Source organism: Schistocerca nitens, chromosome 11 (assembly GCF_023898315.1).
Source record: "Schistocerca nitens isolate TAMUIC-IGC-003100 chromosome 11, iqSchNite1.1, whole genome shotgun sequence".
Classification (NCBI taxonomy): Eukaryota; Metazoa; Arthropoda; class Insecta; order Orthoptera; family Acrididae; genus Schistocerca; species Schistocerca nitens.
In genome coordinates, this window is record NC_064624.1 from 200,202,551 (window position 1) to 200,228,291 (window position 25,741).

Sequence of the window (25,741 nt, forward strand, 5' to 3'; positions counted from 1 at the left end):
CAGTTAAGCGCTGTCGGGCGTGGCCGGCACGTGCATGGGTGACCATCCGGGCTGCCAGGCGGTGTTTCCATTTTTGTGGGTGCACTCAGCCTCGTGAAGCCAATTGAGAAGCTACTCGACCGAATAGTAGCGGTTCCGGTCAAAGAAAACCATCATAACGACATCCTCATCTGGGGATGACTCGGCGGTCGGATGGTCCTGATGGGCCACTTGTAGCCTGAAGACGGAGTGCTTACTCGTCCACCAGATTGGGGTACTCAAAGAGATGTGCCTGCTAGACTGCTCGCTGCCAAACGGAAAACCATCAGCAGCAACGAAGGACAATCTGTGCTTATGGCTACGAGGCTGATCGCGACAATTGTTTGTCGAACATCGCCACAGGAGATGAAACACGTGTTCATCACATCGAACCGGAAACAAAACGGGAGTCCAGAGATGGCGCCACACCAAAGAAAAAGTTCAAATCCGCACCCTCGGCCAGTAAAGTCGTGGCGAGGGTCTTCTGGAACTCTGAATGGGTTAGTCTGTTCGATGTCCTGCCACATGGCGCAATGATCAAATCTGAAGTGTATTGTGCTACCCTCAGCAAACTGTAGAAACCGCGCCGCGCGGAGTGGCCGCGCGGTTTGAGGCGTCATGTCACGGATTGCATGGCCCCTCCCACTGGAGGTTCGAGTTCTCCCTCATGCATGGCTGTGTGTGTTGTTCTTAGCATAAGTTAGTTTAAGTAGAGTGTAAGTCTATGGACCAATGACCTAAGCAGTTTGGTACCTTAGGAATTCAGACACATTTGAACATTTTTTTTGAAGAAACCGCTACAGGTTGTTTGTTGTTCTCAACAATGTAAACGAACTACGTCTTCTCCATGACAACACAAGGCCTCGCACAAGTCTGCCCACACGGGAGGAGCTGACAAAACTTCGTTGGACTCATCCACCCTACAGCCTGGATCTCGCACCTTCCAACTTCCACCTGTTTGGCCCAGCGAAGGATGGACTCCGCAGGAAGCAGTACATGGATGATGCGGGGGTTCTTGATGCAGCAAGACGTTGGCTCCAAGTAGGGTGGTATGATGGCCCTTGCAGTAAGGTGGTGTCAGGCCTTCGCATTGAATGGAGATTATATTGAAAAACTCCGCCCCAATAACTGAAGGGTCAGCGTGATGGACTGCCGTCCTAAGGGGCCCGGGTTAGATTCCTGGCTGGATTGGGGATTTTCTCCGCTCAGGGATTGGGTGTTGGGTTGTCTTCATCATCATTTCATCCCCATCTGGCGCGCAGGTCGCCCAATGTGGTGTCGAACATAGTGAGACCTGCACCAAGGCGGCCGGACCTGCCCCGTAAGAGGCCTCCCAGCCAATGACGCCAAACGCTCATTTCCATGTTTTCCCTATTGAAAAACAGGGTTTCGTAGCCAAATGTGTGGGGTGTTTTTGGGAAAAAAAATGTGTTTCTGTAGTTATTGGATGCCACTCGTATTGTCCACCGTTGGCAGATATCACGTGCAACGTCTTGTGAATAGGGTGGCTGCTAGCTGAAGCAGCCTTGTAAATTAGCAATGTTGGTCATCTACACCGGATTGTTGCATATTGTAATTACGTTGCAGCAATGTTGCCGGCAACAATATTACGGCGACATATTGTCCGGCCTCACTACAGTGATAACACTGGTTCCCGTCAGTGACCGAAGTTAAGTGCTGTCGGGCTTGCCTAGTGCTTGGATGGGTGACCGTCCAGACTGCCGAGCGCTGTTGGCAAGCGGGATGCACTCAGTCATTGTGGGGCCACTTGACTGAGAAGTCGCGACTCTGGTCACGAAAAAGTACATCGGTAGGGAGAGCAACATGCTGACCTCACGCCCCTCCATATCTGGGTCTAGTAACGACTATAGGCTGAGGATGGCACGGTGGTCGGTCGGTACCGTATGGGTCTTCCGAGACCAGTTCAGGCGAGTTGAAACGTCCCCTTTGAATAATTTTACAAGACTGTGCTTAACCTGACACACAATATTTTTTTAGCGCAACGCGATCTGACTTTCAACACACAATATTTTGTTAGCGCAACGCAATCTGACTTTCAATAATCTCTACAAGAGAATGGCCCTGACTAACATTAAACTATACCTTTCGCAAATCACTCACCTCACAAAAATCTTCGCTGCTCAAGCTACTGCAATACAGCGAGCGCCACTACTGCCAGCTAAATAAAAGATTCAAACTATGGAAGGCACTAACTACTGAAAGGGATAGTTAGCAAATGAAAGATATTAATAGAGAACAAACAATGTATTTACCTTGATATCATTATATATATAGCAGTTCATGACAAATTACAAAACTCCGCCATCTCTCTCCCCACATCCACCACTGCTGGCGGCTCACCTCTAACTGCGCAACGCTACGCGCTGTTCACAGCCAGCTGCCTAACACTACAATGGTTGAGTATTACAACAATGCAAAGCAGCCACAGACTGCACACGGCACAGCCGGTGATTTTCATACTGAGGTGGCGTTATCAATAAAAAAACCTAAACAGCCTACTTACATAGCCCCCATGCTCCCCACAAAAAATTTTACAAATTGGGTTGGGCAGTGCCCAATACAGATTTGAAAAAATTTTTCATAATTACAATAACTAAGAAATCAAATGCACACACTTATTGATACAATGTTGGTCAAAAGCTAAAATTTTCTCACAGTCCATAAAGACAGTCCTGATCATTCATCACATTGCAGTGTTTTTCTCAAAGTCTGAGCATTAAAAGAAAATGCACATGGAAGTAGTGGAATTTCATACAGTCTTGAAGAAGTAGTGTTGTCCTTCCAACAGAAAGACAGTGCTGACTCTTGACATGCTGACAGGTAATGGGCCACAACAGAGCAAACCCACAGCGTAGTCTATCGAAGTTTTGAAGAATATCGTTTGGTAGGTCATCACAGAGCAGACCCACTGTAGTCCTGGTAGAGATTATGGTATTGGTGGGCCACCAGAGGCGCAGACCCACTGCAGTCCTTGTAGAAATAATGGTATTGATGGATCATCAAAGATGTAGACCCACTGTAGTCCTTGTAGAAATAATGGTATTGGTGGGCCACCAGAGGTGCAGACCCACTGTAGTCCTTGTAGAGATGGCCAGCAACCATCTGTTGTGACTGTGCAGGTGCACAATCACCATCGAAGAGTCTTGCGGATAATGTAGCAAGTCCATAACCACCACTTGTGCACTCACAAAGTTTTTGGAATTGTCCTCAGAACCAGCAATGCTGTTATCCAGTCCCTTGCTGAATCATTAAATCACATGCAAACACTATCACTCCCTACTTCTCACATATTGTCCATATACTATGACCAACAGAAACGTGTGCAGTGAAATGTAACTTACAAGTTACTTAATTTGATGACCTGGTGTCAATTACAATTTTATAACATAAGAATACAATTACAAGGGTACAGAATACATCATTAAAAACATAATAGTAGAGATAACATTCGTAGTAATAGGGGCTTTACAAAAGAATAGAAATAAACATATACATCAGTGTTACAAAAATAATGACATAAGTACATACATAAAGATCAGAATAACTTTTGGAATATCAACTTCCACATGAGCATTAAGACAAAACAGAACAAATACTGTATAAACATCTTTACAAAGTAAATAACATGGTATTAGAAAAATTCTACAACATAGGTCTTATCAGATAAACAACTAAAGACAGGAAGTACACAAATACACAAGGGAACACAAACACATAGTGGGATAACACAAGGAAAGGACAGGGTTTCTTTTACTGCAGTATGTTGCAAACAAAAACTTTCTTTACTTTTCGGAGATCTCCCTTCGTTCCTCACTATTTCCAAAAAGTCCTATCTATACCTCCTTCCGGTATGCTATTCATATTTCTTTCAAAATAATTATTTGTCAGTGCAAAATACTCATTTTTGCCATATCTGTTTCTTTTGGCTTCTCAATGCATTTCTTCCAATTCATCATAGTTAGTTTCTTATATAGTCTACCCCCTCTTAGGCTAACTTATATCTACTGAGCTCAGATGCTAAACTAAGGGACGAGGCAATGCAGCATCACATAAAACAATTAATACAAATAGCAATGACAAAAATATACAAAAGGCAAAGCAAGCAGCATTATTACAACTAATATAACGCAATGAGCAGCAAACAAGAAATAAATCATTAGTAAAACTGGCTTAACAGAATAATACAAAATCAAATTCAATAACACTATGCCTGGCAAACAGCAGCAACTTATACCTAAATATGACATAGCTCAAGCAGAAAAAATAGTACACTAAAGATAACAATGCAGATAAGGGAAATGTATAATCACATCTTAATGTCTAAGTAATTAAAGTGGTGCACCACAAAAACTAATTCTAGAAAAGATTACTAAGTACTAGAAAAGAAAATTATGTATGCAGTTCCTGTGAAGGTAAATGATTTTTTTTTTTTTGCTCCCTCATTTTTTTATTATTATTATTTACTCGATCTCTAGACAGAAAATATTTACATTAATACATCTATAAAATTTTATTTTTACCAATGCTGCAGTGCAGCTAGAAACTAGATATTAAATGAAATAAGCAACTATGTACAAAGCAAAGCATAAAAATATCATTCAGTAGTCATGAGGTATTTCATAAGTTAGTAGAAAAATCTCTCAACTAGAGAGACAGTAGTCATAATCAGGTGTATAGACATAAAAATATTTCTCGTCATTTCATTAGGCATTTCTGTCGCCATATGGCATTTCTCTCAACTAGCACGACAATAGCCGTGAACTGTTGCGATGCTTTCTACAAAAGCGAGGATAATGGCCTCCCCCTTTTTTTTTCTACCTGTGCCCCTGGAAGGCTAATGGCTTTTTTTTTTCGGGCGGCTGTCGCCCAGCTGCGTGCCCACGACGCATTACGTGCGGGTGGTCACTGAACTTTCTTACCGAAATATTTACGACAGCAGTTTCCGCTACGAAAGTCTCACATAAAAATATTTCACAGGTCAAGAATTAGCGTTGCAAATCTGTAGAAACAAAATCCTATAAATATAAGTGTCCCAAAAAAATATTCGTCAGCATTGTGATACATTCACGCATTTACACACATTTCATAATTCTAAAAGTACGATTCTCGGTTTCCAACATCCTTTTCCACAAAGCAGAGTTCCTATCCACTATTCATTACTCCTTACCTTATTATACATATACATATTCGTCGACACTTCAATATTTCATCATAACATACGTATCATAATCAGATTCCTCATATAGCATCATCTCATTGATAATAAACATACCTCAACAACATAATACACATCGTCGCCGTAAAAATAACATCATAACACGTCAGTCAACTCTCAAAATCGTCGTAGCTTTCTAATTTCAAAACCTAAAAAAAATTCTCTGCTCATGTCAAAAGTGTCATCTGCCTCAAACGTACTTTAAAAATCATGCTCCCTTACCAAATACATCATTCAAAGCTCTCATAGTATCACAATGGTTCTGAAAAAATATGAAGAGTTCACAAGGTACATACAAAATACAATTTCGTAAGAGTGAAGTTATCCAACTGTGTAATTACGTAAACATCTGTCACTGATGTAGTAAAAAAAAAATGTTTATCTCTCAGTTACATGATCAGATAGCTGTGTAATTTGTGTGTTAGAGAAATATGGTACCGATGTGTAAAGTTGCATAAGCAAATACCATATTAGCTAGGGTTCCTTGTGGCTGCCACACACATGGTACACAAAGTAAGCGTGTACCCCCCTGAGGATAAATGTAATTATACCCTCAGGTGTTACAAATTACAGCAATGGAATGAAATGTATCACGGAAAACTTTCTTTGCAATTCAAAAATCTTGGAAAATAAATGGATTAAGTACAAAATTAATCTCTCAAATGCGTGTCCTGTAGCGCTAAATGTGCGTCTTGCTGTAAGATAATTCTGTGGAAGTGTCGTAATTATCGTCCTCCGAAAGCTAAGTTCTGCAGAAGTCAATGTACTTACCTGATGATAAACAAAAGTGAAATGCTTTGCGTATAGATATCTTAGTTATTACGCTTATTGTTGTGATGAGGAAAGTACTGTGCTGTGACGTATTGTTGTGCCACGGAAAAGGCTGTCTCATTGTTGCTATACCACAAAAGTTAAATACTAAAACATGTTTTACTTTCCAAAAGAATTCAGAAAACTGTGCAAATATAAAACAGAAACACCTCAAAAGCAACATTGTAAACTGTCACTCATTAGTAGCGTCGTGATAACATCGTGTAGCTGTCACATAAACTAACCACTGTATCATCTGGTATCTCTCAGAAACCACCTTGAATCCATAATGTATTTGCAAGTAAACCAAAATGTTGCTTTAAAAAAAAGCAGATTATCTTTCAATAAACGGTTTTACATGTGAAATGTGGTGTAAACCTTTACTCTTCCTAGTACGCAGAGTTTCAACTTCAACGCAATTATCATGTGGTATACGTCGGATTCTGTAAGGTCCATTGTAAACTAGAAAGAATTTGTGGCTCAAGTGTTTCTTCTTATGTGACAATGAATGAGCTTTAATGAGAACTTTCTGACCCATATACAATTTCTTTGCATTTGCTTTTCCGTGTAGTTTTCTCCTTTTGTCTGCTGCAGATTTTATATTTTTAAGAGCCAAATCAATTATGTCTTTGTGTCGAAGTTTACGTGTATTCGGGAAAGGTACAAGCTCTCTGATTCTGTTCGGTGGTTTTTCATTCTTCAGTACAAGAGTAGGTGGTAAAGCAGTGGAGTCGTGAGGCATTTCATTCAGCACGTTTTGAAATAAGTGTAAATATCTGTCCCAATGCTGATGCTTTCTGTGACAATAAAGTCTGCAAAGCTTATTGATTTCTTTCATAATCCGTTCGGATGGGTTACAATGTGGTGAGTACAATGAAATAAAAACAGGTTTGATTTTATGGTTGCGAAGCATGCGAGATCAAACAGCAGATCTGAATTGCGGTCCGTTATCTGAAATGACTTTAGCAACGTGGCCAACTTCACGTAAGAAATTTTTAACAAAGGCGTTGGATACAGATCGTCCAGTGGCTTTACGTAACGGAGTGAAAGAAACAAATTTGGAAGTAAGTTCAACAGCGACTAGAACGTACGAAAATCCATTCGATGTTCTGACAAGGGGTCCCAATAGATCAACTGCAGCAAATTCTTTTAATTTAGAAGGAACAATAGGAAACAACGGAGCACAATGTGAGACAGTAGATGGTTTCGCCTTTTGACAAAGTTTACAAATAGACAAGACTCTTCGAATTCTCTTTTCCATATTGTTAAAATAACAAGTCGTTCGAAGAATATGATAACATTTTCGTGGACCAAAATGTGCGTAGCTGAAATGAATGTACCAAATGAGCTTATTAACAAAATCGTCAGGAATGCAAAGTACCCATAGCTTGTCATCAACAGTGCAGCGTTTGAACAGTATGTTGTTTCTAACCAGATAATAATGCCGAATCTGTGTGTGTGTCTTTTCATGCCATTTGCTTTTGATATCTTTCCAAATCGGATCTTTATCTTGTTCATGAGCAATGTCCTTTAAAGATGTGGTGATGAAGTTTTCAAAGGCGACTTTCTGAATGTAAAGAATACTGAAATTTTTCTCGAGGTTGCCTTCTGTGTTACTTTTCTCAAGCCCAGCCGGTGCGCGTGACAGTGCGTCCGCAACAATGTTCTCTTTGCCGGGAATGTAGACTATTGTGAAGTGGAATTCTTGCAGAAACAATGCCCAACGTTTTAACCTGTCATGATTTAATTTTGAAGACATAAGAAATTGTAATGCACGATGATCACTGTATACTTTTACGTGCTTACCAGAAAGAAAGAAACGGAATTTGTTAAATGCCCAAACGATAGCTAAAGCTTCTAATTCAGTAACGGAATAATTTTTTTCAGATTTTGTTAGCACTCGGCTAGCAAAAGCAATGGTTTTCTGAACAGTAGTGTCATTTTCTATGGCTTCTTGAAATAAATGGGCACCAAGACCGACTTTAGAAGAATCCGTGCTAAGGCAGAAATCTTGTGACAGATCTGGATGAGCTAGAATTGGCGCGTTAAGTAGCGATTCTTTCAAAGAATTGAATTCCAACTGTGCTTGTTCGTCCCAGTTCCAAATAGTATTTTTTCCAGTGAGAGAACAAAGTTTTGGTGTAACAAGAATTTGCATATTCAGAAAACGACGGTAAAAATTTACGAGACCTAGAAAACTGCGGACTTGTCTTTTTGTGGATGGAACTGGAATGGCTCTGATTGCTTCTAACTTTTCAGGATCCGGCTGAATGCCTTCAGAAGAAATAATATGTCCCAAAAACCTCACCTTTGACCTACCGAATTCAGACTTTTCCAAGTTAACTGTAATTCCAGATTCTGCAAAAATACGTAACAAACTGTTGAGGATGCGATTATGTTGTTCCCATGAAGCTTCTGCTATTAGAATATCGTCCACATATAAGGTGATGTGACGTTTTAAGAACTCAGGTAATATGGAATTTAGCCCGCGAATGAATGCTGCTGAAGAAATGTTCAAACCAAAAGGAAGTTTCCGAAACTGATAACAAACGCCGAAACAAAGGAAAGCTGTGTATTTTCTACATTCTGGATGAAGTTCGATCTGATAAAAGCTGGATCTGAGATCAATGGAAGACAACACGTTTACACCATTGAAATTTTGAAGAAGTTCTTCCAACGTTTGCGGCCTGTCTGTTTCAGGAATAATGATAGTATTAATTTGTCTCGAATCTAAGACAAGCCTGATTGATCCATTTTTCTTCTCAACAACATGTAATGGATTGTTGTATGAGCTTACTGCAGGCTCAATAATGCCCTCGTCAAGCATAGATTGTATTTCTGTTCTAACACGGTCCCTATAATGCGCCGGAATTACGTATGGTCTAACACAAAATTTAGTATGCTCACGAACACGAAATTGGTATTGAAATCCCTTGATTGTTCCTGTTTTATGAGTAAAAACTGTGGAATGTGCTTGTAAAATCTCAAAAAGGTCTTGCCTATCATTGTCATTACAATTCTCAATTGTTTGAATTTTATTCTGAATTAACTCATAAGTATCAAATGCGCCGTCGATATCACCCCTGTCAGTACTTGCAGAGTGATTGTTAGTGTCTAGTTCCGTAGAAAATTCCGAACTGTTGTCTAACAGAAGGTAAAGCCGATTAATTTCCTCGTCATGGTTTGAGAGCCAATCTTCAAATTTCAAAGCTAGTGACTTACCTTCTTTTTCTAAACTTATTTCAGCATCGTGAAAGTTTAAGATTGCTTTGTATTCATTCAAAAAGTCTACTCCCAATATAATTTCCGTCGACAATAATGGAACAATAAGAAAGTTCATAAAGAAACTGTGGCTTTGACAAAAGAATTCTAAGTTGGTTTGTTGGCGTACATCTACACTTTTTCCAAAGATTGCACCTTGTAATTTAATCTTACGTAACGGAAGTGTGGGGCAATCGTTCGATATGTTGCATTTTCTAAAAGCTGTTTCACTAATTACTGAAATGGGACTGCCAGAGTCAAGTACTGCCGTAAATTTTACGTCATTTACTGTAATGTGAATCACAGGATATGCAATGTTGTTATGTTTTACGTCGTGTTCTTGGAGTAAGATGTCCCTAATGTCTTCCATTTTTACGTAATTACTTGCTACGGCAGCTGCGTCGTTAGTGTCACACGTGCGTTTCGTGGCTGCCAGCTGTATGAGTCACTGCCTATTGTCTCTTTGTTGGCGCGCGTCGTTATTGGGGTTTGGAGACCTAATTTCTACGAATTCACCGTGACGAGACGGCCCTGCCCTGTTTAAATCCCGCCAGTTCTGATGCAATTCAGGTCTGTCGTTACGATCACATCGTCTGTCGTCATATCGGTAGTTTCTGTGGTTTCTTTCTTGTCGGTTAAGTGGTGGAGAATTTCTCCCTGAATCGTAACTGCGCGCTGGACTGTTGCGTCTGAAAGTATTCTGTCTCCCTTGATAATAATAGTTCTGGTTACCATATTGTCTGTTTCTATGATTGTCCCTGTCATATTCATTGCTACGGAAATGCGATCTTTCCCTGTAATTATTACTACTCTGCCAACGGTTGTCATACGGGTGGTGTCTGTTTCGGTCTCGATTTACGTTGAAAGAATAGCCTTGTCGTGTCCAGTTATTACTTCTTTCATCGCGGAATTGCGACGGATGTGACCTGTAATTGTTGTGCTCGTGCGTTCCGCGATTGTCAGTGTCAATTTCCAGTTCTTGTAAGAGTCCTTGAAATGCTTCAATGTCGTCTTTGCAACGTCCTGCCAAAATAATATGTCGCAAATGTTCAGGCAGTTTGATTAAGCAAATGCGGATGAGTTCTGAGGGGCTGTATGGGTTTGACAGGTACTGATTCTTGTGCAACATGTCTTCAAAATATTTCACAAGACTGGAGAATTCAGATTGTTCGAAATGTTTCATCATTATGATGCCATGTTTTACTCGGTCTTGTGTGGCTTGAGACCAATATGCTGAGAGGAAGGCATGGTAAAATTCTCCTTCACTATGACAATCGTGAATGACCGAACGCATTCTTACAGCTGGTTCATTCTCTAAATAGCCACACATAAATTCTAATCTGTGTTCTAACGACCAGTTAGGGGGAAAACAATGAGAGAATTGATGGAGCCACGCTTGTGGATGAATGTCGTTGGCAGAATTTTTAAACGTTTTGAATTTACGTGTAGTAATGAACAGCTTATAGTCAAAGTCATCATGTCGGCGAGTCGCATATCGGTCATTGTTACGTCGTGTCGGCGGTTCCATCTCAAAATTTGGTGTGCCTTGCCAATTTCTTTCATAATTTCCGAAGTGTCCTGTGTTATTATTTTGTGGTTGTTCCGTATTTCTATGTCCCTCTTCCCGTACTGGAGCGCGACTGTCCTCTGAAATATGTAATTCTTGTATTACTTGTGTCAGCTGATCTTGTACTTCGCGGATTTCTGTTTGGTGTTGCGTATTAATTTGATTTTGATTTTGTTTGAATTTTCTAATTTGTTCATACTCTTCTGTGTCAGTGAAGGCTACAGGTCTTGTGTCATTCAGATCATCATCTACCTTTGTAGATAAGTTAGTGACCTGATCCGAAAGTTCGGCTACTTTCTCCGATAGTGAACACATTTCCTCAGTGTGTTTTTCTGAACCAAGTTTCAGAGTGTCTATTTGTGTTGAAATCGAATCTACTGTGTCCTTCAGGTTTTCCTGAGTTTTTGCAAGTTGCGTAACCGAATCGCTAGATGCAACTGAGTCAAATTTAGCTTGCAAGGTCTCATGATTTTCATGAACAGTAGTTTGCAGTTCTTTTATGGCTGCTTCGTGATTCTGTAGTGCATTTTCATGACGCGAAAAAATAGGTTGGAAATGCTCACAAATTTGTGTTTTTACGTCATTACAGACTTTTTGACATTTCGATTCAATGTGATGTAACTCAGTAGTTAAATCCTCACGTGTTTGTTCAAGAGTTTGCTCCAATGAGTCTAACTTTTGAAGATTTTGTTCCATTGCGTCTAACTGTTGCTGTGTTTGTCTCTGGTGTTGTTCCATTGTGTCTAGCTGTTGCTGTGTTTGTCTCTGATTTTGTTCCACTGTGTCTAACTTTTGAAGCTTTTGCTGTGTTTGTCGCATTTGTTGTATTAATTGTAATAACAATGCATTGGTGTCTGAAACATGTTCCTCAGTGCTTTTCGGCAGTGAATTTGCACCGGAAACATTCACATTTTGACAAGCAGAAAATGTGTCTTGACTTATTTGAGAAAACGGTGAGGATCCAAAACCTGAATCTACAGTATTTGTGAGATCGTGTCGTGTCATTTCGGATTCCTGAGCCGCGCTATTGCCGACCGATCGATCGATAATGCTTCCCTGTTCTCTAATTGTTTCGCTGTCTACACCATTGTTTGCAACCCGCTCCATTTCCCTATGCGCAATTACCAAATTACTACTTTTAACATTAGTTAATTCATTATTCTGCGGCGCTAACATATTGCTTTCGTCTTCACTGTCATTTCTCAATTTACTTTGGAGCCTAGTGTTACGTTTTTCACACGCCATTATTGTCACAGTATTTCACACGACAACACAGAAAAACTCAATTTGAAGAGCAAAAATAAGAGAACACATTAACATAACACTGAAAATAATATCTAGTTAATTGCAGCTGCGAAATACTTGGTGCAAATCTACATGCATGCCACAACTATTCTACTGTACAACAATGAAAAACTACAACTACGATGGAAATTCTCTCTACAATTACGCGCTAGCAATAAACAAAATCTACACTAATCACACAAACTACAAGAAAAAATCAGAAGATTCCAGTGAGGTATCCTAGGCTAAGGGTCGACATATGAAACGTCCCCTTTGAATAATTTTACAAGACTGTGCTTAACCTGACACACAATATTTTTTTAGCGCAACGCGATCTGACTTTCAACACACAATATTTTGTTAGCGCAACGCAATCTGACTTTCAATAATCTCTACAAGAGAATGGCCCTGACTAACATTAAACTATACCTTTCGCAAATCACTCACCTCACAAAAATCTTCGCTGCTCAAGCTACTGCAATACAGCGAGCGCCACTACTGCCAGCTAAATAAAAGATTCAAACTATGGAAGGCACTAACTACTGAAAGGGATAGTTAGCAAATGAAAGATATTAATAGAGAACAAACAATGTATTTACCTTGATATCATTATATATATAGCAGTTCATGACAAATTACAAAACTCCGCCATCTCTCTCCCCACATCCACCACTGCTGGCGGCTCACCTCTAACTGCGCAACGCTACGCGCTGTTCACAGCCAGCTGCCTAACACTACAATGGTTGAGTATTACAACAATGCAAAGCAGCCACAGACTGCACACGGCACAGCCGGTGATTTTCATACTGAGGTGGCGTTATCAATAAAAAAACCTAAACAGCCTACTTACAGAGTTTAGTTCTGTTTTACTGTCCCAGCGTACTGTGCGTGTAGATGCACCTTTGGCAAATGCGTGTGGACCAGGATTGTGAGAAGCAAAGGGAGGAGGCGTAAAGCATGGGAAGAAGTCTCTTCATTCAACTGCAGTGCTGTTGCATGTTTTCAGAGTTTAGGTAATGCTTGCAGAGTTCCAGCGTCGCAACCTAAGTTTCTTGGTCACTGACGTCATTTCTTATCTGACTGTGCATTTTCAGCGAGGCGAGCCCTGGAGGCGGCAGCAGCGGCGGCGGCACTGGAGGCGGCGTGAGCAGCTCCGGCGGGGGCGGCAGCCCGCCCCCACACGGCGACAGGTAAGCTGAGCAATGGAGCGTTCTTAGCAGCAAAAATGGTCTCTCTCCTTAGCCTGAAAAAACGGCAGTTCCAAGGACTGCGTACCAACCAATCTAGATACCAGTTTGGTCGTGGATTCGCATTGGCAAGGACAGCGGTTCTAATCCCTCTTCCAGAGATCCAGATTTAGATTTTTCCGTGGATGGCTGAAGATGAATACTGGAGTGGTTCCTTTCAAAAAGACTCAACCGATTTTCTGGGACAGTCTAGGTTGGGATACGACTGTGACGACCTCTTGATCTACACCTACATCTAAAAAGCCACTTTTCCCTGTGTGACAGAGGGATTTTATGGACCCACTATCACTTTTTGATACCCTGTGTCATACATACCCTCGTATGAATGAAATGGAGAATATTTTTATACGAACCTCCAGCATGCTGTAGTAGCTATGGGTCAGCAACTTCTGTTAAACTGTAGAACGAAAAAACAGTCCAAAGTTACAAATTTTACTTTTTTTATTCACTTGATGACTAGTTTCAGACTGAAGCCCATTTTCAAAACATCGTGACATAGTCAAAAATCGTATGTCCAAGGATGTGAAAACCGCGTCAAAAGTGAGTAACGAAAACAGTATGCACTGTATTGTGTGTATTAAACTGGGGACCTATAAACGACAGATAGTCTTCGTGCCACCATTGCCCCCACTGGTTGACAACCCCTCAACAGGCCACAGTAGTCCACCAACCAGCCGCCACCCCACATCGAACCCGGGGTTACTGTGCAGTACGACCCCCAGTGGACACCCCCAGGAATGCCTCATACCAGACGAGTGTAACCCCAAATGTTTGCTTGGTAGAGCAATTATGGTGTACGCGTACGTGGAGACAGTGTTTGTGCAGCAATCGCCAGCCCGCATTCACTGAGGTAGATGGAAAACCGCCTTAAAAACCATCCACAGGCTGGCTGGCACACCAGACCTCGACACTAATGCGTCGCACGGATTTGTGCCAGGGACCGGCACGCCTTCGCGCTCGGGAACCAGCGTGTTAGGCTGCGTGGCTAGTCAGCCGGGGGTATGCACTGTAAACTGTTCATTATTTTTGACACAGCTTTCACATCATTGAGCGGTGGATCAGTGGAAGCGTGTTGCCTGATCCGATGAATCAATTTTCTTGCTATGCCAGGTCGGTGGCCGTGACCACATAAACTGCCATCGAGGCAAACAGCTCCTCGAAACATTCACTGCACCACAAATGTGGGCCCATGGAAGCAGTGTTACATTGTGGGGAACATTCACCTGGGGGCTACTGTGGGACCTGTGGTTGTAACCTAAGACACCGTTACATCTGCGGACTACGTGAACGTTGCTGTAGACCATATAGAACCGTGATGCTTGAAGTCCTCCCTGACAGCAATGGCATATTCCAGGAGGATAACTGTCTGTGGTCAAAGGCCACAACTGTGGAACATCGGATTTTCACCGTCGTGATAGTGAACTTGTGTCGATGTCTTGACCACTGAATTCGCCTGATCTGAACGTGAAGGAATGCATCTGGAGCGCTATTGGATTCCAGCTCCACACCCACAAATCACCCGGCTGTATTCAGTAATTGGCTGACATTTGTGTGGACAGCTGGTGCCACATAGCTGCGGTAACCTACCGAGGTCTTTTCGAATCCGTGCCATGAAGGATCGCTGCTGTATGACACTACTATGTCCGCCTCAGTACCAGGACGGTCAGCACAGCAGGTTGCCAACTGAAAGGGCCCGGGTTCGATTCCTGGCTGGGTCGGAGATTTTTCTTCGCTTGAGGACTGTCTGTTGTGTAGTCCTTACGTTCGTATCGTCAGAAATGACGTTCCACTGTTGAGATGGTTGTATGGGCACATCCCGAAAGCCAATAACAAGGGAAAAAGGGCACTGAAAAGGTGATCAGTGTACCAGGGCAATGGGAAACCTGTCCCAACAGTCTGTACTGTATCCTTCGGTTATCATTGTCCTGTTAGAAACCATTAAGTTTTTGCCCACGACCGTTTCTACATTAAGTTTCTTTTCATCCAGCAGCTGCAGAAAAGTTTGTTATGTTTCCTATTACAACCTCTGTAAGAGACTCAACAAGAACCATCTGTTTCGTGTTCTAGAAAACGCTGTCCGCAACCATACATCTACGTCTAAACGCAAGCTACCTTACATTGTATGGTGGAACATAGTTGTAGTGTCATTGTCATCCATCAGTCACCTGTTCGATTCCTGAACAGTGTGTAGGAAGAATGATTGACACTAAAGCTTCATATTGGTTCTTTCCTCCTCTCTACACTTTTTTAATCTCCTGTCTTATTCCTTCTTCTGTTATCCTCTCCTCTCCTCTCCTCTCCTCTCCTCTCCTCTCCTCTCCTCTCCTCTCCTCTCCTCTCCTCTCCTCTCCTCTCCTCTCCTCTCCTCTCCTCTCCTCTCCTCTCCTCTCCTCTCCTCTCCTCTCCTCTCCTCTCCTCTCCTCTCCTCTCCTCTCCTCTCCTCTCCTCTCCTCTCCTCTCCTCTCCTCTCCTCTCCTCTCCTCTCCTCTCCTCTCCTCTCCTCTCCTCTCCTCTCCTCTCCTCTCCTCTCCTCTCCTCTCCTCTCCTCTCTCCTCTCCTCTCCTCTCCTCTCCTCTCCTCTCCTCTCCTCTCCTCTCCTCTCCTCTCCTCTCCTCTCCTCTCCTCTCCTCTCCTCTCCTCTCCTCTCCTCTCCTCTCCTCTCCTCTCCTCTCCTCTCCTCTCCTCTCCTCTCCTCTCCTCTCCTCTCCTCTCCTCTCCTCTCCTCTCCTCTCCTCTCCTCTCCTCTCCTCTCCTCTCCTCTCCTCTCCTCTCCTCTCCTCTCCTCTCCTCTCCTCTCCTCTCCTCTCCTCTCCTCTCCTCTCCTCTCCTCTCCTCTCCTCTCCTCTCCTCTCCTCTCCTCTCCTCTCCTCTCCTCTCCTCTCCTCTCCTCTCCTCTCCTCTCCTCTTCCTCTCCTCTCCTCTCCTCTCCCCTCCCTCTCCTCTCCATCTACCTCTACCTCTCCCCCTCCCCCTCCCTCTCCCCCTCCTTCTCCCCCTCCCTCTCCCCCGCACCCTCACCCTCGCCCTCACCCTCGCCCTCACCCTCACCCTCACCCTCATCCCCTCCCCCTCCCCCTCCCCTATCCACCCCCTCCCCCTCCCCCTCCCTCCCCTCCCCCTCCTCCCTCCCCCTCCCGCCCCCTGACCCTCCCCTCCCCCTCCTCCTCTCCCTCCCCCTCCCCTCCCCTCCACCTCTCCCTCCCCTCCCTCTCCCCCCCTCCCTCTCCCCCCTCTCCCTCCCCCTCTCCCTCTCCCCCTCCCCGTCCCCGTCACCGTCTCCGTCTCCGTCTCCGTCTCCGTCTCCTCCTCCTCTCCTCTCCTCCTCTCCTCTCCTCTCCTCTCGAGTTCGAGTCTTGGTGCAGCACACAGTTTTAATCTGCCAGGTAGTTTCATATCGGTACACTCTGCACTGCAGAGTGAAAATCTCATTCTGGCTTCTTGGTTTTGGGTTACCACTCTTGCCAGATGGCTGTTGAGCCAGCTCTTAATTTCTAACCGTGTAAAGTACTTAACGGTCCGATCACATATGAATCTTTACCTCTTCAGTAAGGGATAGATAATCAAATTATTAGTAGCAAAAATGACCTAAATTGCTTTATGTAATTATTAAATTGCACTTATTATAAGTGTACACTCAAGTAGTGTACCGTTAAAAGCATGTACTTCTTACGTCACACATGTAAGTTATAACAAAGTCACGGAGTAATGTGAGGCAGTTTTGGTTTTGCTCCAATGCTTCTACCCAGTTTTACCTCAACTGTACCTAATCTGTATATAATTTCGTCCGCATAACAAAGAAGGTGAACCATAATTTAGCATGGCATATGTTCACAAAGCCTGCTGAAAGTATTACTCGTTATATTTACTTGTTTCAGGTTCTAATACGCCGGTATGTACTCCTTATTGAATAGAAAAATCACAAAGTAAGATACGCAACCACGAAAATCTAACAAATCATTTTGCTCAGAAACAACGCATCTGAGACTACGATGCCTCATAGCGCTACTGAAGTTGCTGGCTATCTTCATGGCCTAAACGGCCAAAAAACCATGTCACCAACTTGTAGAGAGAAATATGAGGGCTCCTGGTTTCACCCCCACACCTGATTCTAGCCCAACTTCCCCTACTTTTTTAGCTTCACACAATTTATAACTTTTGTGTGCAGCCTTGCAAAGAAGGAATCGCAGTCGTTTCTACGTCGTAATAAACGAGGCGTGAGCATTACTACACATCCATGAGAACATTGTATGTTATGAACCAAAGACCTGAACCGTTGTACAAATTTTTACCTCGCCATAGCTGTTAATGTACAGTTTATATTCAATCTGAATAGGTAGTTCCCATGCATAGTTCCCATGCATAGTCACGAATACCCGCTATAATTTTTTTATTTGACTGAGGATAAGTCTCGGGTGATAATGGAAGCAAGAATTACTCAAGTGAAAGACACATTCATAGGGTTCTTCAACATAGAAATAGCGCTCGACAATGTTCTGAGACATTCGAAATCGTCAGATAAATAGGCGTGAGTTTTAGGGAAAGACAGGCACTACACAATATGCACAGGAATGAAAACGGAAAAATGAGACAAGAATAAAGTGCTCGGATTTAAAAGAGTGTAATATGGGGATGTAGTCTTTTGCCCTTCAATCTAACATCGAAGAAAAAATGATGGAAGTAGAAGAAAAGTTCAAGAGCAGAATTGCAACTCAGGCTGAAAAGATATTAGTTATGAGATTCGCTGATAACATTGCTATCCTCAATCAAAGTGAAGAACAATTGCATGACATGTTGAATGGGATGAACTATCTAATGACCAAACACGATGGATTGAGAGTAGACTGAGCAAGTACAAAATTAATCAGGACTAGCAGAAATGAGATTAGATAGAAACTTAACCATAATAGTTGGAGGCTAAGAAGTAGGCAGCATGAATTAAGTCTGCTACCTTGCAAGCGGAGTGCTACATGGTGAACGAAGCGTGCAGGACAAGAGAGTAGACCAGCCTAGGCAAAGATGGCGTTCGCGGCCAACAGGGACCTACTGGTATCAAAGACACGCTTTGATGTGAGGAAGAAATTTGGGAGCATTTTCGTCTGGGCCACAGCCTTGTACGATAGTGAATCAAAAATCATGTAGGGAACGGAAGAAAATCGAACTGTTTGACAAGGGGAGGCCGCCAATTGTGAAATTCAGATTCGATTCATACTGCGCACAATAAAAGCTCATGGCCAGAGGTGTAATGTGGCAAAGCACCAAGATGCACTTCTCAGCCGTTGTCGAGAAAATCGACAGTTAAAAGAAACCGTTGCGGTGAAATACTCTCTACGATTACCAGTTTTCTACAGCGTCGTGGCGCAGCGGTAAGCGCTCGGGTTCGTAATCCGAAGGTCGCCGGATCGAATCTCGCGCCATGCAATTTTTTTTATTATTAGTTTTTTGTAATTCATATATATATATATATATATATATATATATATATATATATATATATATATACTATTAATGAATTGCTTATGCATGTTAGTGAAGGCGGATCGCTCTCCAATTGTACCGCCTCCATTTTTCCGTTGTTTAACAGGGTGTACCAGAGCTCTCCCGTCCGCACTGATTTTCGACGATGTTATAAGTTGCGCTAGGGACCGCATCTACCTTCTTTCGAAGTTAGCAGGCAACTACGCTAGTTATGCGGCGGCTCCTTTCGGCCCATTCAACGTCTGTTGTTCAAGTGTAACGAGGGAGTAACGGAGTTTATATTTCATACCTGCCACAGCAAATTTGTGTTCGTGGGGTTTCTATTCCAATTCGAACGTTTGACTTACGCTATACGTATTCGTTTCGGAATATCGTTTCTACGTCTTCTGTTAACTATACGTGGTTAACATTATGAATACAATTAATAACATTTGTGAAATACAACTTTGTTTACGGAAAACATAATGATGTTCGAAGTCGCCAGTTTTTCCACGACAAACGACTTTCAACAACTTGTTATATGCATAATTGTTGCAACTGATTGCCGGGAATTATATATATATATATATATATATATATATATATATATATATATATATATATATATATATATATTTGAATTACAAAAAACAAATACTAAAAAAAAAGGTTGCATGGCGCGAGATTCGATCCGGCGACCTTCGGATTACGAACCCGAACAGCTTACCGCTGCACCACGACGCTGTAGAAAGTTGTTTATCGTAGAGAGTATTTCACGGCAACGGTTTCTTTTAACTGTCGATTTTCTCGACAACGGCTGAGAAGTGCATCTTGGTGCTTTGCCACATTACACCTCTGGCCATGAGCTTTTATTATGCACAGTATGAATCGAATCTGAATTTCACAATTGGCGGCCTCCCCTTGTGAGATGTGCTGCTATACACCGAAGAGCCAAGGAAACTGGTACACCTGCCTAACATCATGTAGGGCCCTTGCCAGAGCACAAAAGTGCCGCAACACGATGTGGCATGGACTCAACTTATGCCTGAAGTAGTGCTGGAGGGAGTTCACCACAGAATCTTGTAGGGCTGTCCATCAAACTCTAAGAGTACGAGGGGACGGAGATCTCTTCTGAGCAGCATGTTGCATCCCAGATATCCTCAATAATGTTCATGTCTGGGGAGTTTGGTGGCCACCGAAAGTGTTCAATCTCGGAAGAGCGTTCCTGGAGCCACTCTGTAGCAATTACGGACGTTTGGGGTGTCGCATTGTCCTGCTGAAATTGCCCGAGTCCTTCGGAATCCACAATGGACATGAATGGATGCAGGTGATCAGACAGGAGTCTTACGTACGTGTCACCTGTCAAAGTCGTATGTAGACGTATCAGGGGTCCAACATCACTCCAACTGAACACGCCCCACACCATTACAGAGCCTCCGCCAGCTTCAACAGTCCGCCGCTGACATGCAGTGTTCATGGATTCATGAGGTTGTCTCCATACTTGTACACCTCCACCCGCTCGATACAACTGGAAACGAGACTCGTCCGACCAGGCAACATGTTTCCAGTCATCAACAGTCTAATGTCGCTGTTGACGGGCCTAGGTGAGGCTTAAAGCTTTGTGCCGTGCAGTCATCGAGGGTACACGAGTGGGCCTTCGGCTCCAAAAGCCCATTTCCATTATGTTTCGTTGAATTCCTCGCAGGCTGACACTCGTTGATGGTCCAGCATTGAAATCTGCAACAATTTATGGAAGGGTTGCACTTCTGTAGCGTTGAAAGATTCTTGTCAGTCGTTGTTGGTCCAGTTCTTGCACGATCTTTTTCCAGCTATAGTGAAGCGATGTTGGAGATTTGATTTTTTACCAGATTTCTGATATTCACGGTACACTCGTGAAATGGCCGTACAGGAAAATCCCCACTTTATGACTGCCTCAGAGATGCTCGTGCGCCGACTATAACACCACGTTCAAACTCATTTAAATCTTGATAACCAGCCATTGTAGCAGCAGTAACCGATCTAACAACTCCACCAGACACTTGTTGTGTTATATAGGCGCTTGCCGACCGCAGCGTCGTATTCTGCCTGTTTACATGTCTCTGTTTTTGAGTACGCATGCCTATGCCAGTGTCTCTGGCGCTTCTGTGTAGAATGATGTTGAAAATTAGGTGGACTGATAAGGTGAAGAATGAGGAGGTTCTGTGCAGAATCGGCAAAGGAACAGATATGTGGAATGGACTGACAAGAAGAAGGGACTGGATGTTGGGGCATCTGTTATGACATCATGGAATAACTTGCATGGTACTAGAATGAACTGAAGAGGTTAAAAACTGTAGAGGAAGACAGAGATGGAATACATTCTAACAAGTAATTGAAAACACAGTGTGCAAGTCCGACCCAGAGATGATGAGGTTGATACAGGAGAGGAATGAAGTGTCGGACATATAAAAAAGATGAACAATGAAACATGTAGAACATCATCTATGAGAGCCATGTAATGTATCACTCTTCTGGATGGGTGAAAACACATAATTTTTATTCTCTCCCAGATATTTGTAAGAAATCCATATGTTCCACTGACTGTTCTGAAGTGCTCCACAGTAGTTGCCAACTTGCATTACTACTTTAGATTCCAGAATGAGATTAGTACCGAGAGAGGTGGCGCAGTGGTTGGACACTGGACTCGCATTCAGGAGGATGACGGTTCAATCCCGCGTCAGGCCGTCCTGATTCAGGTTTTCCGTGATTTCCCTAAATCGCTCCATACGAATGCCGGGATGGTTCCTCTCAAACGGCATGGCCGACTTCCTTCCCCATCCTTCCCTAATCTGCTGAGACCGATGACCTCGCTGTCTGGTCTCCTTCCCGAAACAATCCAACCCAACCCAACCCAACCCCAACCCCAATGAGATTAGTTTTGGCTTCAGTTCCAAGTGTCTGTCTTACCGTGTCAGTGCCAGTCTTTAAACATCTCCTCACGTCTTTAACCGCTAAAATCTGTCTTTGTCGCACTTAAAACAGCACCACCACCCCTACCTCGGCCAGCCTGTCAGTCTCCGAGGTTGGCAGCACTGGCCAGGCTGCCCCCGACTCGTCCCACCCTGGCGGCGGCCGCTGCGAGGACGACACCCCGGCGTCGGACACGACGACGTCGGCGGGCGACGCGGCCACTCCGACCTCTGCATCCAGTGGCACCGCCAACAGCGCCAGCGGCGGCGCCGATAACAAAAGTGGGGGAACCACCACGGGCAGTGCTGCCAACGGAGTGGGCGAGGAGCAGCGCTCCGGCGACGCTGGCTCGGCCAGCACTGCCAACACGAAGCCGCCGTTCTCCTACGTGGCGCTCATCGCTATGGCCATAGCGCAATCGCCGCACAGGTTGGTAGCACTGCAGCACAGTTTCAACTCCCGTGATGAAAATACACTACACCATCTTTAACGCCACTGTAGTTCGACACTTCGACACTCTCCATGGTTTGATACACATATGGTAGATCTAAGGTGCTGCTGTTTTGGTCATCAGAAGTAAATACTCCATCACTTACATCTCCATTCATTCCAATTCCCAGCTATCCTCATCATCTCAGTATGTCCGCCCCTGGTAGCTGAGTGGTCAGCGCGATGGAATGTCATACCTAACGGCCCGGGTTCGATTCCTGGCTGGGTCAGAGATTTTCTCTGCTCAGGGATTGGGTGTTTTGTTGTCCTTATCATCACTATTTCATCCCCATCCACATGCAAGTCCCCGAAGTGGTGTTAACTCGAATGACTTGCACCAGGCGAATGGTCTACCCCATGGGAGGCCCAAACCACGTGTCATTTCCATTTATTATCTCAGGTTAACTGCTCAATCTAACATCATCAAGTACCAGAGGTTTTCTTGTCGGCAGTATTTTTTCGGGCAGGTTTCATGTGGTATACCCTGACTCACTCTTCTGTGCCAACCCCTTCAGCCAGCCAAGTTAGCAGAGCCGTTCTAGGAGCTTCAGTCCGGAACTGCGCTGCTGCTACGGTCACAGGTTCGAATCCTGCCTCAGGCATGGATGTGTGTGATGTCCTTAGATTAGTTAGGTTTAAGTAGTTCTAAGTTCTAGGGGACTGATGACCTCAGAAAAGTCCCATAGTGCTCAGAGCCATTTGAACCAACCCCCTCATCTCAGAGTAGCACTTGCAATCTACATCCTCACAAGGGAACCTCCCCATCGCACCCCCCTCAGATTTAGTTATAAGTTGGCAGAGTGGACAGGCCTTGAAAAACTGAACACAGATCAATCGAGAAAACAGGAAGAAGTTGTGTGGAACTATGAAAAAAATGTGCAAAATATACGGACTGAGTAGTCCATGTGCAAGATAAGCAACATTAAGGACATTATGAGCTCAGGAGCGCCGTGGTCCCGTGGTTAGCGCAAGCAGCGCCGGAATGAGAGATCCTTGGTTCAAGTCTTCCCTCGAGTGAAAATTTTACTTTATTTTCGCAAAGTTCTGATCCGTCCGTTCGTTCATTGACGTCTCTGTTCACTGTAATAAGTTTAGTGTCTGTGTTTTGCGACGGCACCGCAAAACCGTGCGATTAGTAGACGAAAGGACGTGCCTCTCCAATGGGAACCGAAAACATTTGATCGCAAGGTCATAGGTCAACCGATTCCTCCACAGGAAAATACGTCTGATAAAATCTATAAGACACTGGTGACGGCATGTGCGTCACATGACAGGAATACGTTGTCGACCCACCTAACTTCTACACTTGGCGAATGGGTAAAAAGATTCTTCTACCTTGCCCGATTTAGGTTTTCTTGTGGATGTGATAACTCCCAAAAAAGTGATGAAAACATAAGAGTTTGTCACATAAACTGCAACAAATGAATGCAACAGTTTCACAGTCACACAGTTTTCCCTGTGCTCTGTCAAAACATATGTTTTTAACGTTTTCCGATTTTTTCCGTGTGTAGACCGTCAAATCCTGCATATGTCCAAGCAAATCTGAACATGTCCTGGAATTTTCGAGAGCGAAGTTGATTGTGTGAGTGCCTGAACTTTGATAATTGACACACGTCAATTGCTAGAAAATGAAAAAATTAAAATTTTTACTCGAGGGAAGACTTGAACCGAGGTCCTTTCGTACCGCAGTCGCTTACGCTAACCACGAGACCACAGCGCTCGTCAGATAAGATTGTCCTTGATGTGGCTTATGTTACACATCGACTGTTCAATTTGTATATTTTGCTTATTTCTTTCATAGTTCGACAAAACTTCTTCCTGTTTTGTCGATTGATTTGTGTTCAGTTTTTCAAGGCCTATCCACTGTGCCAACTTATAACTAAATCTGAGGGGGGTGCGATGGGGAGGTTCCCTTGTCAGTAATTTGTTGGATGTATTCCAGTCTCTGTCTCCTACTACAGTTTTTGCCCTCTACAGCTCACTCTAGTACCATGTAACTTATTCCTCATGTCTTAACAGACGTTCTACCATGCTGTCCCTTCTTCTTGTCAGTGTTTCCCATGCATCCCTTTCCTCACCAATTCTGTGGAGAACCACTTCATTCCTTACTTTATCAGTCCACCTAATTTTCAACATTCTTCTGTAGCACCACGTCTCAAGTGCTCCGATCCTCTCCTGTTCCAGTTTTCCCACATTCCACATTTCACTACCATACAATTCTGTGCTCCGGGCGTACATTCTCAGAAATTTCTTCCTCAAGGTAAGACCTTTGTTAGATACTAGTAGACGTCTCTTGACCAGGAACGCCCTTATTTCCAGTGCTAGTCTGCCTTTTATTTCGTTGCTCCATCCGTCATGGGCTGCCTAGTTGCAGAATTCCTTAATCTCGTCTGCTTCATGATACTCAGTATTCTCATTTCTACTACCTCTCGTTACTTTCGTCTTTCTGCGATTTACTTTCAATCCATATTCTGTATTCTTTAGTCTCTTCAGTCCATTCAACAAATCCTGTAATTCTTCTTCACTTTCACTCATGACACCAATGTCATCAATGGTATCCATCTTCTGGTGGAGTATGGGACTAAGGCTGTTCAATGTTCAGTAAAAACAATACTATTCGCCGTTATATTGGTTTATTTCTAGGCAACCAGTTTGAACATTACACTACGTCATCTTCAAGGCAAGACAGGATTGGAGCAGTCTTGGCCTGAAGATGACGTAGTGTAACGTCGAAACTGGTTGCCTAGAAATAAAACTATATAACAGCGATCGGTATTGTTTTTATTGACCAATGCCATCACTGAATCGCATCATTGATATTCTTTCACCCTAACTTTTTATCGAGTTCTTGTACTTTTCTTTTCTTTCTGTCATTGCCTCTTCGATGTGTAGGTTGAACGGAGGTGGCCAAAGACAGCATCCCTGTCTTACATCCTTTTTAATCAAAACACTTTGTTCTTGGTCTTCCAGTCACTTGGTTTTTGTACATACAGTATTGTATACTACTCATATTTTTCTATACATTACCTCTATTTTTCTCTGAATTCCAAACATCTTGCACCGTTTTACATAGTCCAACGTGTCTTGATTTTTCTTCAGTCTTGTTTCCATTATCAACTGCAACATCAGAATTACCTCTCCATTGGATTTACCTTTCCTAAAACCAAACTGATCCTCAATATTCTTTTCCATTCTCCTGTATAATATTCTTGTCAGTAGCTCGGATGCATGGGATGTTAAACTAAGTACACAATAATTCTCGCACTTGTCAGCTACCTTCGGAATTGTGAGGCTGATGTCTTTCTGAAAGGCTGATGGTGTATCGCCAGTCTCATACATTGTACAGACCAGCATGAATAGTCGTTTTGTTGTCAGTTCCCCCAACGACTGTAGAAATTCCAATGCAATATTATGTGTCTCTGCTGC

At 43.2% G+C, this 25,741-nt stretch overlaps 1 protein-coding gene across 1 annotated transcript in view; it reads left to right on the forward strand.

Moving 5' to 3' along the window:
• The window catches only part of LOC126212775 (forkhead box protein F2-like), a 483,336-nt gene that overhangs the window by 445,629 nt on the left and 11,966 nt on the right, over positions 1-25,741 (forward strand). The window contains exons 7-8 of the mRNA XM_049940180.1: positions 13,271-13,366; positions 21,899-22,255. Coding sequence (XP_049796137.1) covers positions 13,271-13,366; positions 21,899-22,255 — 453 coding nt within the window. The remainder of the gene's footprint in view (positions 1-13,270; positions 13,367-21,898; positions 22,256-25,741) is intronic.